The 14,379-nt window shown below is 36.5% G+C and overlaps 1 protein-coding gene across 3 annotated transcripts in view; it reads left to right on the top strand.

The window, feature by feature from the left end:
• Nucleotides 1-14,379, top strand: part of USP14 (ubiquitin specific peptidase 14) — a 50,831-nt gene that overhangs the window by 15,302 nt on the left and 21,150 nt on the right. For 2 of the 3 annotated variants that reach the window (XM_045527983.1, XM_045527984.1), the window contains exons 4-7: nucleotides 1,160-1,264; nucleotides 3,338-3,441; nucleotides 9,899-9,957; nucleotides 13,596-13,726. In XM_045527983.1, the coding sequence (XP_045383939.1) occupies nucleotides 1,160-1,264; nucleotides 3,338-3,441; nucleotides 9,899-9,957; nucleotides 13,596-13,726 (399 nt within the window). The remainder of the gene's footprint in view (nucleotides 1-1,159; nucleotides 1,265-3,337; nucleotides 3,442-9,898; nucleotides 9,958-13,595; nucleotides 13,727-14,379) is intronic. The other variant, XM_045527985.1, reaches the window with a different exon arrangement.

Here is a 14,379-nt window from a genome sequence, read left to right as displayed (position 1 = left end):
AACAGGATTTTATGCTGAGCAAAGTGGTCAAATATACATATTCAACAAGCTATAGGAGGAGTTATGAATACTTATGAAGGGAAATCATATGCAAGTAATTGTGCTTTATATCTCCCATCCTGTCATGGCCAAGAACTCAATTTTAAGGTGTTTCTGGGGTCCCCTTGGCTGAGAGGGGTCCATTCAGTTAGCAGAGGGTTTAGGAGTTTTAGTTCACATTTGTTAATGGGAAATAATGATGCCACTAAATGTTAATGATCATTTGAGGAATTCCTTCCCCTCCAATATTGTAAACATTTTCAGTTTTTTTAAATGACAATATTTATTTTTTTCCTCAGCTTCATTCAGGTAAAATTTATTTTTAATTTTTTTAATTTTTTTGAGACAAAGTCTCTCTCTGTCGCCCAGAGTAGAGTGTTGTGGTGTCATCATAGCTCACTGCAACCTCAAACTTCTGGGCTCAAATGATCCTCCTGCCTCAGCCTCCCGAGTAGTTGGGACTACAGGCAAGCACCACCATGCCCCGCTAATTTTTCTATTTTTAGTAGAGATGGGGTCTCACTCTTGCTCATGCTGGTCTCTAACTCCTAACCTCAAGCAATCCTCCGGCCTCAGCCTCTCAGAGTGCTAGGATTACAGGTGTGCGTCGCTATGCCTGACCCAGGTATAATTTAGAATAATAATTAGAGCAATAATATAGAGTGAAATTCACCTGTTTTTAGTGTACAGTTTGATGAATGTGGGTAAATTTATATAGTCTTGTAACTACTACCACAATCAAGATTTAGAAATTTTATCACACAAGTTTCCTATGCTTCTTTGCAGACTGGCAGGTGACCCCTGGCCCCAGGCAGCCACCTAGTACTTTTTAATTTTTTAACAATTCACTGCTTTTTAGTAGTATATTCAGAGTTGTGCAGCCTTCACTGCAATCTAATTTTAGAACATTTCCATTACTGGGAAAGAACATCACACCCATTTAAAGTTATTCCTTCCTACCTCCAGCTCTAGGTCACCACTGCTATACTTTCTGTAGATTTACCTTTTTTGGCAAACAGAATCATGTAATATGTGTTCTTTTGTGTCTGGCTTCTTTCATTGGACATAAACAATATCTATTTTTAAGGATTTTCATGAAATTATTTTTTTTAAAAAACAGGGAATGACTGTACTAATGATGGGGTCAGCAGATGCTCTTCCTGAAGAACCCTCAGCTAAAACTGTCTTCGTAGAAGACATGACAGAAGAACAGTTAGCATCTGCTGTAAGACATACCAAATTTTGTGTTTGATCACTATTTTTCAGAGGACAATTATTAAGATGTCTTTTAGAAAGTAGCATCTAAATGTTTTCAAGGATTTAATTGTTAATATTGTTATCGAAACCGCAAGGGGGTTTTGGTTTAGGTCTAGTGTCTAGCTGTGCAAAAGGTCCAATTATTGAGACGATGAAGATTGCCAAGGAAGGAAGGAATTTTTAAATATGGAAGACATCTTGTGGGGAGAACAGATGAAGAAGCTGCCTCAAATCTGGTTCTCTCTGGGTAATGGAGAATCCAGGCTTTTTAAAGAGGGGAAATTAATGAGGGCCTCTGTGCATTTTGGCAGATTATGTTGAAATTAATAAGGGTCTGAGTGCTTGGGGCAGGTTGTGGGGAAGTTAATTAAGGGTCTAGTTCCTAGGGTAGGTTACTGAGGAATGGTGAGTCTTGGCCTCAGAAAGTCTGCCCAGGGGCCTTTGGAATCTCAACTCCTTTGTCTTGAAGAAAATCTACCATTTCTGGGAAACAACTCAAAAGGTCAAGTAGTTAAGGGAGAAGATGAAAAAAAAAAAACAAAACATATAAGGCTCATTGAAATTTTTTCACAGAGCCAGTTACAATATTAAGATGTTTTTAGCAGTAAATGAGTGTTGCTACTTTGAAATTAGCTTAAGGAAATCCTCTAGTAGTCAGATAATTCACAAAATTACATTTTTTTTTTTTGGTATTGTACATTTTGATTATTACTGCTTTTCAAACTTGAAGTGAATTAGGCTTAACTTAATTAAACATAAAGTTCATAATTCGGGGCTTGTGCTCTTTAGTCTGATAACTCTATGATGTATTAAGGACTGTGATTAACCTTATTTTACAGATGAGGTTGTAACACATATAAAGTCAGTTAATATCTCTAACAAATGTGTGTCTGGCAGATAGCACTATTTAAGTGTTTACTATTACTTTATGAGAAAACAGGATCAAAGAGTAGTTTAAATGTAGGATATTTAAATTATTAGAAATCTTCCATGTGGAAAATACATGTATTTTATCCTGATTTAAATGCAAAGTTAGTTTAGAAACTGGCCAACATATATGTTTCAAATGTTATTTATTTATTTTTTTTAAAACCTAGCATTGGCTGGGCCCCGTGGCTCATGCCTATAATCCTGGCACTCTGAGAGGCTGTGGCCGGAGGATTGCTTGAGGTTAGGGTTCGAGACCAGCCTGAACAAGAGTGAGACCCTCATCTCTACTAAATTATTGGGGCATCGTGGTGCATAGCTGTAGTCCCAGCTACTCGGGAGGCTGAGACAGGAGGATCATTTGAGCCCAGGAGTTTGAGGTTGCTATGAGCTAGGCTGACATGGCACTCTAGCCTGGGCAATAGAGCGAGGCTTGTCTTCCCCTCCCAAAATAAACAAATAGTAAAATAAAATCTAGCATTTACATAGTGCCACTCATTTTCTTGTTTTTTTTGTTTTTGTTATTTTGAAGTGTTTCTATGTGTATTTTGCTACCCTGCTCTGAAACCTACAAAAGGGGCAGGACTGATAGGTTTGTTCTTATTATTCTATTTGTTTGTTTGTTTTTTTATGAGATGGGATTTCTGCCATCCAGACTAGAGTGCAGTGGCACGATCATAGGTCATTGCAACTTCAAAATCCTGGGCTGGAGCGATCCTCCTGCCCCAGCCTTCCAAGTTGCTGAGACTATAGACAAGTGCCACCATGCCTGGCTAATGTTTTAATTTTTTATAGAGATGGGGTCTTGCTACATTGCCTAGGCTGGTCCCGAACTCCTGGTCTCAAGTAATCCTGCCTTGGCCTCCCAAAATGCTAGGATTACCAATGTGAACCACTGCACCTGGTCCGTTTTTAAGAAGGGAACTAAAACACAGTAAGAGTGCCAGCATGATGCAAGTAAAAATATTCACTGGGGAAAATAAAACATTGTTACTTTAGGATGAAGGTGGAATATTAAATTGGTACTTGATCCAAAGTGTGAACTCTAGTGATTTGTATATGCCATGTCATTTTTTAAAAAATGATTTAATCCCTTTTTTTTTTTTTTGGCCAGATGGAATTACCATGTGGATTGACAAACCTTGGTAACACTTGTTACATGAATGCTACAGTTCAATGTATTCGTTCTGTGCCTGAACTCAAAGATGCCCTTAAAAGGTAAGACTGAAGAGAAGTAAGTCTTCTTTGGGTAAGAGAGGTTCACGTTTGAATGAGTAGTGTTGTTTTGCATTTTTTAACTGTCTTTATTGAGATATAATTCATTTATTATACAATTCACTGTTGTAAAGTATTGAATGATTTTTGTAATATTCACAGTGTGCAACCATCACCACAATCAAATTTTAGAATATTTTCTACCTCCTCATCCAAAAAAACCCCTCATACTCATTGGTAATCACTCCTGTGCCTTTTCACCTACCGTCAGCCCTAGTCAAATATTTATCTATTTTCTGTCTTATAGATTTGCCCATTCTAGGCATTTCATATAAAGGGAATCATAATATGTGGTCTTTTTGCAGGTTTCTTTCACTTAGCATAATATTTTCAAAATTCATTCATATTGTAGCATGTATCAATGCTTCATTCCTTTCTTGTGGCTGAATAATATTTCATTGTATGGATATACCTCATTTTGTTTGTTCATTCACTTGATTGAAATTTGGATTGTTTCTACTTTTTGGCTATTATGAGTAATGCTGCTGTGAACATGCATGATTTTGTGTGGACAAATTGTTTTCATTTCTGGGTTATATACCTAGGAGTGGATTAATTACTTGGTCATATGATAACTCTGTGTTTAACATTTTGAGGAATTGCCAAACTTTTCCAAAGTAACTATATCATTTTACATTCTCGCCAACAATGTAAGAGGGTTCCAATTTCTCCATCTCAGTGCCAATATGTAATATTGTCTTGTTGCCTTTCTTTGTTTGTTGCCAGCTAGGGGTATGAAGTGTTATCTCCTTGTGCTTCTCATTTCCATTTTCCTAATGACTAATGATGTTGAATATCTTTTCATGTGCATATTGACCATGCGTATATCTTCTTTGGAGAAATGCCCATTTAAATACTTTGCTTGTGTTTTGGTTGGGTTATTTATCTTTTGTTATTTAGTTGTAAGTGTTTTTTATTTTTTCTGGATACAGGTTCCTTATTGGATGGATAATTTGCAAATCTTTTCTTCCATTTTGTGAGCTGTCATTTTACTTTCTTTTTTTTTTAATTTTTTTTTTTTTTTTTTTAAATAGAGACAGGGTCTGACTCTGTTCTTAGGCTGGAGTGCCGTGGCCTGATCATAGCTCACTGTAACCTCATATTCTTGGGCTCAAGCAAGCCTCCTGCCTCAGCCTCCAGAGTAGCTGGAACTACAGACACATGCCATCATGCCTCGCTAATTTTTAAATTTTTTCTGTAGAGATAGGCTTGCTGTGTTAGCCAGGCTGATCTTGAACTCCTGGTTTCAAGTGATCCTCCCAGCTTGGCCTCCCAAAGTGCTGGGATTACAGGTGTGAGCCATGGTGCCCAGCCTGTTTTACTTTATTGATGATATGTTTCCATCAGGGAAGTTTTAAATTTTGATGTAGTTTAATTTTTTCATTTGTCACTTGTACTTTTGGTGTCATAGGTAAGAAACCATTATATAATTCTAGGTCACAAAGACTTACTCCTATCTTGGTTTTTAAGAGTTATATAATTCTAGCTTTTACAATGAGGTCTGTGATTAATTTTTATGTATGGTGGTGGGAAGTAAGTGTCCTAGGCCCTATTTTGTGTGTGGATATTCAGTTCTTCCAGCACTGTTTGTTGAGGACTGTTTTTTTCCCACTGAATTGTCTTAGTACATTTTTTGGAATTCAGTTGACCATAACGTATAGGTTCATTTCTGAACTCTTAATACTATTCCATTTGTATATATGTCTATCCTTATGCTGGTGAGTAGTGGTTTTAATAAATAAAGGAACCTTTTTTCTTATTCCATTATACAAAAGAAAAAGAGTAAACAATTTGTTATACATGTTTTGAAAACCTATGAAATAATATATAAATGAGTGTCCCTTCTCAATGAGTTTAAATATGTAACTTAATTGTGACTAAATTTATAACTGTCTTGATACATAAATTGCCAGTTCTTAATACGTGATAGAATTTTTAACTACAATTTGGATTCTAGACGTTATGACTATTGACTTCCCCGCCCTTAGTGTCTTGTGAAATGTTTTGGTAGAACAGAGTAGTAGAGAGAAGAGAGAAGGATTATGCAAAAGCCTGAAAGAGTATCTCTGAAGGTTTCTAAATTTCTCTGAAGTGAATAGTTGCCAGGTATTTATGAGAAGTTACATAGATTGCAGCTAATGTATTATCAGTGAACAAGACAGTATCTGTCTTCAAGGCACTTACAGTCTAATAGAGAAAGACTGTCAAGTAAATAGGTACTGTCTCACAACTGCTTTGATGGGAAAGGTAAGACGCTATGGGACATTTAAGGAGTGCCTAAGAAAGGGGTGTCTAAGGAGAGTTTGGGGAAGACTTAGAGGAATTGGTATATATACTGGGTAGGTATTAACCCAGCCTGGATGAGAGGTAGGGGAAGTGTGATAGTGGACTGGGGGAAGGAGAGTATTTAAGGAAGAGTCTGGAAGCAAGAGACTACAATATACTCAGTAAGACTGGAGTGTACACTGCATGGAGAAGGATGGGTGTAGAAATGTGGTAGGTGAGAGATGAGCGGGGGCCAGCCAGAGATCATGGAGTCATTTTTATGGAGTGTGAACTTTGTTTTGAGGGCAAAGGGAAACATTGGAAGATTTTAAGCAGAGTACTGACATGCAGATTATCCTCTGGATTCAAGATAGCTAAGATTATTATTATTATTTGATTCTTTAATAACTTTCATTTTTATTCCAGCTTACAAAAATTTCCTGGTAGAATCTTACTGTGTCTTTTACATATTCCAAAACATTGCTTTATTTTACTCTTTCCTCTTATCCTTAGATGATAATATTGCTTGGTGCAAGTCTAGGTCAAAGTTATTTTTCCTTAGTGGTTGGTAGTTATTTCTCCACCATTTTTGGTGCTCCCTTGCTTACTGATGGAAGGTCTAATATCAATCTTGATTCTTATTTTCTGTTAGTAGTTTTTAGGATTTTCTCTTTATTTTAGTTTTTCATACATGAAGGTTTATAATTTTATTTTATTGTACCATGGATAAGGATTGTGGCCTATACAACTTGGGGTTTTTGGAAATTTAATTTTGTCTTTTTGATCTGATGTATGATTAATAGTTGTAGAAAAGTCAAAATGTCCTGTTTCTGTAGATGTCAAAGTTTAGTAGACATTTAATTAACTGTATTAATTATATCCAGATTTTCTGTGTCATTACTTAATTTTTTATTTGTTGGCTTGACCAAGATAAGGAAAGTTTCTCTCCTAGTACTTAACTATAAAACCTCTTAGTATTTCTGTCAGTTTCTCCTCTTATTTTCTAACAGTTTTTCTTTGTAAACTTCAATGTTAATGTTATTTAACTTATTGGATGGCTTTACCTTAATTAGGAATTATATGTTTTATAGAAAAACATTGAAAGCTTTTTTGGGGAAAAAAATTACCTATGACTTTCCTATTCTCAGTTACTAAAAAAATAAAAGACTGATAATTAGTATAGCTTTGCCATAAATGTAGAAATAGTTACATACTCATGTTACGCTATAGCAAAGAGTAAAATTCAGTAACAGCGGTAATTATGTAGGTCATTGTATACTTCAGCGATGTTCTGGGATAGATCTGCTTTATTAGTACTTCATTTTAATTTCAAAAGTGCCTTTTAAAATGTAACTAAAATGTCTGACAGGGGAACTTAATGATTTTCAGTGTTTTAAAATCAACATGTAATTCAGGCATTATTGTGAATTACTATATATTGAAAAATTAAAAAAACTTTTTAGTCACAGCAGTTTCCAAGGATGTAAACAAATGAAAAAGGGAAAAACCCTTTAACTGAATATAATTTAACATATTTTCTGTGACCTCTGTCATTCTAGGTCATTTTGAATCTAAAGTGTAGTTTATTATATCTCAAACAAAAAGCAGTACAATTAATCAAACTATGCGTCTAAACTATTGACACAGTTTTGCCATCTTAATGGTAGCTTGTTTATGCCAGCAGTGAAGAAGCCTGGAGAGCGAGTGGCTATGAAATTACGAAAGGCATTTTCCACAGCTTGTTGAGAATTGAATATTTTTCCTTGCAAGAAGGGGTCTAAAGCCCGGGAGAAGTGGTAGTCAGTTGGTGCAAGGTCCGGTGAATATAGTGGATAACCTAGTTTCTAAATGCAGCTTCTATAGTTTGAGCAGGTTGTTTGTGAGACATGTGGTGGAGTGTTGTCTTGCAAGAGAATGGCCTATCTCTATTGACCAATCCCGGCTGCTTGATCGCAAGCATCCTCATCATTTTGTTTAATCGATTGTAATAGACATCTGCTGTAATTGATTGACCAGGATTCATGAAGCTGTAGTGGATAGGACCAGTGCTGGACCACCAAACAGACACCACTAGCTTTTTTGGATGAATGTTTGGTTTTGGACTGTGTTTTGGCACTTCATCTTTATCCAACCATTGTGCCGAACACTTGTGATTGTCAAAAAGAATACATTTTTCATCACACGTAACAATATGGTGTAGAAATGGTTTGCCTTTGTGTCATGACAGCAGAGAAAGGCAAGCTTTGAGATAATTTCTCTGATGCTTTTTTTTTTTTTTTTTTTGAGACAGAGTCTCACTTTGTTGCCCGTGCTAGAGCGAGTGCCGTGGTGTCAGCCGAGCTCACAGCAACCTCAAACTCCTGGGCTTAAGCGATCCTACTGCCTCAGCCTCCCGAGTAGCTGGGACTACAGGCATACGCCACCATGCCCAGCTAATTTTTTCTATATATATTTTTAGTTGTCCAGATAATTTATTTCTATTTTTAGTAGAGACTGAGTCTCGCTCAGGCTGGTCTCAAACTCCTGACCTCGAGCGATCTACCCGCCTCGGCCTTCCAGAGGGCTAGGATTACAGGCGTGAGCCACCGCGCCTGGCTTGATGCTTGTTTTAATTCATGTGGAACCTATCTATTCAGCTTCTTTACCTTGCCAATTTGTTTTACATGGTCCAATATTAGAATAGTAACATCAAACCTTGCTGCTAATTCATGCGTAGGTTGAGATGGATTCACTACCACTACGGGTGTAAACTCATCGTTATCCACCTAGGTCTCAGGTTGCCCATGTGGCTCATTTTTAAGATGAAAAACACCAGACTGGAAGTTCTCATACCATCGATGTACTGTGTGTTCATTAGCCATATCTTTGCCAAACACTTCATTATAATTTGAGCTGTCTGCGTTGCATTGGTTCCACGATGGAACTCACGTTTGAAAATAACGAATTTTTGACTTATCCGTGGTTTCACAAAAATTGCTCTAAAAAAAAAATTCTGAGAGATAATCATAAGCCAAAACGTGCGTTTGAAAGACTGAGGATGTACCTTCACAATAAACATAAAACAAGAAGTGTCGAAGTGAAATGTCAGATATCAACTGTCGAGCTTAGTACTTAAGGAAATTGGACATTTCATACTTAATAACCTAATACTTTATTATAGAGTTTTTGCTTTTTAAAATTGAGATATAATTTACATCCAGTGATATACATATATTTGTTTGATCAGTTTTGACAAATTGTAATCCATTTTTCTTTTTTTTTCATTTCGATTAGCAGCTATATGTAATGCATTTTTCTGTCAACATACAGAACATTTCTGTCATCCCAGAGAGTTTTCTTATGCCTTTTCTCAGTTAATCCTCATCCTTTCCACCTACTTTTGGCAATTACTGATTTCTTATTGTTTGCACATTCTGGAACATAAAATAAATGGAAGCTTATAGGATGTACTTTTCTTTCAGTCTGGCTTGTTGCACTCAGTATCAAGTTTTTGAGATTCATCCATGTTACTGACTATATCAGTCATTCTTGTTGCTCCAAATATTTGCCAATGTTGGGTAATATCAGTCTTTTTGTATTAGTAATGACGATGGTTTGAATATTTCCTTTGGATGGCAGTTTGTTGTAAATTGTTGTAAATTGAGAATCACAAGGCAGAAAGCAAATTTAGAAATCATTTGATAGAAACTCCTCAATTTATAGATGAGCAAACTGACTTGAAACTTAAGTTACTTATTTAAATGGTACACAGCAAGCTAGTGTTGAATGTAGGTGGATGACTTTTTATTTAATGTTTTTGATCTAATGCTTATTTATTCCAAGTTATTTCTGAGATTGTGTTTTATTTTTTTTGTAATTAATAGACATTTTTGTTTCACACTATTTTCAAAAAATGTTTTATATGAGTTAGACAAGGGGAAAGAACATGAAGTAGATTTCATCTAAATTCTCTTTTTAGCACTCCTTTTTTATCCATACAAAGCAAGAGCAGAAGAGAAGAAAATAAAAAGTTGGGAACAACTCTAAGAAACTTGCAGTTGAGGGGGTCATAATAAGTCCTTTCAACTGGTTTCTTGCTATTTGAGTTTCAGAATGAATTGAATTCTTTTATTTAAGTGTGCTTTATTGTTCCTAGGTATGCAGGTGCCTTGAGAGCTTCAGGGGAAATGTCTTCAGCACAGTATATTACTGCAGGTTAGTATGTTAAATATACCACTTTTCGATAGGGGTATAAATTTTATTTTTCACTCATAGTCTGTTTAGTACTTTTTCTGTTTATAAAATGTGTTTCGTAAAACATCACCTCATTTAAGATTGGAGCATACTTTGTACTTACATTAAACAACTTGGAACTTATTATCCAGATTATAAACTAGTGATGTCTGTCTTTTTTGAAAAATAATTTTTGGATTTTGGGGATTAAATTATAACTTTGGCTTCAGGTTCTATTGTATAATATATCTTTGGAAATGACTTTGGGGATAGCCAGAGACAGGTTGATGTGATCATAGTTGGTGTGATCATAGTTGATGTGATCATAGTTGGTGTGATCAGTTTACAAGAGATTCTTAGTGGGTTTTAGTATACAGAAGTGACATGTGTGAGTAGAAACAAATTCTTAAAGGCTAGAAATAACTTGTTTCTTTGTTGCATGAGATCATATCCACCTCCCCCTCCCATCCCAGCCCCCAATTTTGGACATTTTTACAAATGAATACTCTTAATTCATTGGGCTAGGTTGACAGGGTCTTTACAGCCATGCTTTTTTTCCCCCCCAACAGCTTTATCGACATATAATTCACATACCATCCAATTCATCTATTTAACGCATAAGTCACTCATTTAAATTCATTGTTTTTTAGTTTATTCATAGAGTTGTGCAGATGTCACTACAATCAATTTTAGAACATTTTCATCATTCCAAAAAGCACCTCCATAACATTTAGCAGTCACCCTTTCTCTCTCACCACTTTTAGGCCTACCCAACCACTCATCTGTGTTCTTTCTAGGTTGGCCTATTCTGGACCTTTGCTATAAATGGAATTAAGGAATATGTGGTCTTTTGTGACTGGCTTCTTTCACTTAGCATAATGTTTTCAAGGTTCATTCACATTGTAGCATGTACCAGTACTTCATTCTTTTTTATTGCTAAATATTGGTAAGATTCTGTTGTATGGACCTGCCACATTTCATTATGCATTCATCATTGATGGACATTTGCAGTTTTTCCACTTTTTGACTACTATAAACACTGCTGACATTTGTGTATAAATCTTTGTGTGGACACATGCTCTCATTTCCTTTGGGTATATATCCAAGAGTGGAATTGCTGGGTCATATATTAACTTGATATTTAACCTTTTGAGGACCTGCCAGACTACAAAGGAGCTGTGACATTTTAGATCCCTCCAGCAGGGTTTGAGGGTTCTGATTTCTCCATATCCTTGTCAACACTTAGTATTTTTGGTATTTTTTACTATAGCTATCCTAGGGGTGTGATGTGGTATCTCATTGTGGTCAACCATTAATTTTTAATACTATAAACAGTAGATTTCTGTTGCATCATTTGGAGTTAGACTTTAACGTTTTTTTCTGAAAGTAAATTTATTTGTTGAAATGAAGCTTTTAATGAGAAAATGTGATCATTTATATGTAGTTCATTTGATTGTGTACCTGAGAGTAACTCAGAATTTCAGTAGCTTTTCCAGCATCATATAGGAGGCTTAGAGTATTGATGGGATAAAAAATACCGTTCTTTGCATTTTTGCTTCTGTAAATTTAAGTTTATAGAAAAGTTGCAAGAATTCACCAGTTATGAACTCTTGGTCACATTTGGTTTCTCATTTCTATATAATGCATGTTATTTTCTGAAGTATTTTAGAATAAGTTTTCAGACTTCATGCCTTTTATTCCTTAATACTTAAGTATGTATTTCCTAAGACTAAGGGCATTTGTAACCACAATTATTAATCTTAATTTTCAAAATCTGGGAGTTTAACACTGTTTAGTACTCTAAAATACAGACTTTATTTGAATTTTGCCAACTGTCCCAAAATTGCTTTCTTTTTTTAAAAAATTGAGTCAGTGTCTTTGTCTTCTGGGGTAGAATGCAGTGATGTCATCATAGCTCACTGCAACCTCAAACTCCTGGGCTCAAGTGATCCTCCTGCCTCAGCCTCCCAAGTAGTTGGGTCTGTAGGCATGTGCCACCACATGTGGCTAATTTTTCTATTTTGTAGAAATGAGGGTCTCGCTCTTGCTCAGGCTGGTCTTGAACTCCTGTATTCAACCAATCCTTCCACCTTGGCCTCCCAAAGTGCTAGGATTATAGGCATGATTATACACATGCCCAGCCCCAATATTGGTTATTAAAAAGTTCTTTTTCTTGCCTCAGCAGTCAGTGTAGGGTCACATATTGCATGTAGTTATTATCACATCTCATTAGTCCCTTCTAATCTAGATTTTATTTTGTTTTTTTGTTGTTGTTATTTGTTTGTTTGTTTGTTTTTTGAGACAGAGTCTCACTTTGTTGCCCGGGCTAGAGTGAGTGCCGTGGCATCAGCCTAGCTCACAGCAACCTCAAAGTCCTGGGTTTAAACGATCTTACTGCCTCAGCCTCCCGAGTAGCTGGGACTACAGGCCTGCACCATCATGCCTGGCTAATTTTTTGTATATATATATTTTTAGTTGTCCAGATAATTTCTTTCTATTTTTAGTAGAGATGGGGTCTTGCTCTTGCTCAGGCTGGTCTCGAACTCCTGAGCTCAAACAATCCCCCTGCCTCGGCCTCCCAGAGTGCTAGGATTACAGGCGTGAGCCACCGCGCCCGGCCTTAATCTAGATTTTGTTTCTTGACCTTTTTCTTTAAAACTAATGAAATACCTTTGAGATACTTTGTTGATATTAAATCTTAAATCATCTGTTTGTTTTTTTGAGTTGTAAGTACCTTAAAGTATTATTAAAATTTAGGCTTTTATTTAAAAAATAATTAGCTTGGTAGTGATGCCCAAATTTCAGCCTTTCTTCCAAAAATACCTTTTAAAACTTGTGTTTAGTTTTGTTCAGGAACATTTTCTTGAGCCCCTGCTTTGTGCTGAGTTTCTGTAGGATTTTCTGGGTTCAGTCTATATAACAAGGACAGATAACACTTCACATGTTGGGTATTAAGATATGTTAGAGTTTTGTATTAATATTACATGAAGTAAAGGCAGGGCGTGATAGCTAGGAAGTCAGCGGAGAAAAAGTGTTCTGAACTTCGAGAGCACAGCCAAATCCATGACCGTTAAGATTCATGCTGGTGAGAGGGGATAGTAGGGAAGAGGTTTTGAGGAAGGCACATTAGTTTTGGTTCTTAGCTGTTCTGTAGAGTCAGGAACTGTGTTTAAGGAGCCAGATTTCGATATCCAGTTCAGTAGACGGGAACCAGCTTTAGATGGAACTAAGTTGGGAGTGGTGCCCTGATGGCCTGCTAATGGCAGAGTGGCAGAACAGTAACGTAATGCCTGTTTGATCCCTAGACAGAGGTTGTGTGTTCTCTGCTTTGAATTAATACACTCTACTTTGGGAAGAGAAAGCCTGGCAAGGACATTGAGAGCATTAAGGCTCAGAAGTTGTTTATAGCTAGTGTGATTGCATTATAAAGTCTTTAAAGTTCTTTAAGATTTAAAAATGAGTATTTTTCTTTTTCTCATTAAGGAGTCCAACAATTGCGAAAGGATAGATATATTTAAAAATAGTTAAGCAGGTTTTTGTTCGTATTAAGAATTAATTTACAGTAGCATGTATTAAGTATGTCATTATTTTACTAAGGCAATGTTTGCTTTGTTTTTAAGCCCTTAGAGATTTGTTTGATTCCATGGATAAAACTTCCTCTAGTATTCCACCTATTATTCTACTGCAATTTTTGCACATGGCTTTCCCACAGTTTGCGGAGAAGGGTGAACAAGGACAATATCTTCAACAGGTAACCTGGGCAAGGCTTTTTTGTTCTATAAATGTAAAACTGAGGTTTCCTACACTTATTGGAACATATTTAGAAGTAAAAACATCAGTCTGCTCCAGTTTACACGACCATTGTCTCCTGCCTAGAGTAGTGCAGTAGTTTGTTAACTGATCATCTTGCTTCTGCTTTAACCCCTCTGCGGTGTTTCTCTACACAGCCCCAGTGTCCTCTTTAAACTATAAATAGGATTATGTTGGTCCCTTGTTCAGCCCCTGGTGATTTTCTACCCCAGCCCCAAATCCTCTAGCCCCTGGCTCCCTCTCTGAGCTCATCACTGCCACTCTTCCCCTTGCTTGCCCCTCTCCAGCCAGGCTAGCTTCCTTGCTCTTCCTTAAACCCTTCAAGTGCCCTCTTCCTGCAGGGCCTTTGCTCTTGTTCCTTTGGCTGTCCGTTAAGTGTAAGGCTGGTTCCTTCACCACCCTCAGGTCTCATAGCGCCAAGGCTTTGGGCTTTCCCTGACTACCTTATTGAGGTAGCACTTTTCCCTTCCCCTGATCACTTTCTGTTCCTGTACTGCTTTTTTTCCTTCATAACCCTTATCTCTAGCTGAATTTATGTTTTCACTGCTATGTGTTCCTCATATGTAGAATAGTGTTTAGCATGAGTTAGGAGCT

This window comes from Lemur catta, chromosome 16 (genome assembly GCF_020740605.2).
Source record: "Lemur catta isolate mLemCat1 chromosome 16, mLemCat1.pri, whole genome shotgun sequence".
Lineage (NCBI taxonomy): Eukaryota > Metazoa > Chordata > Mammalia > Primates > Lemuridae > Lemur > Lemur catta.
Note: the sequence above shows the minus strand (reverse complement) of the source record. Positions and strands in the feature narration are given on the sequence as shown.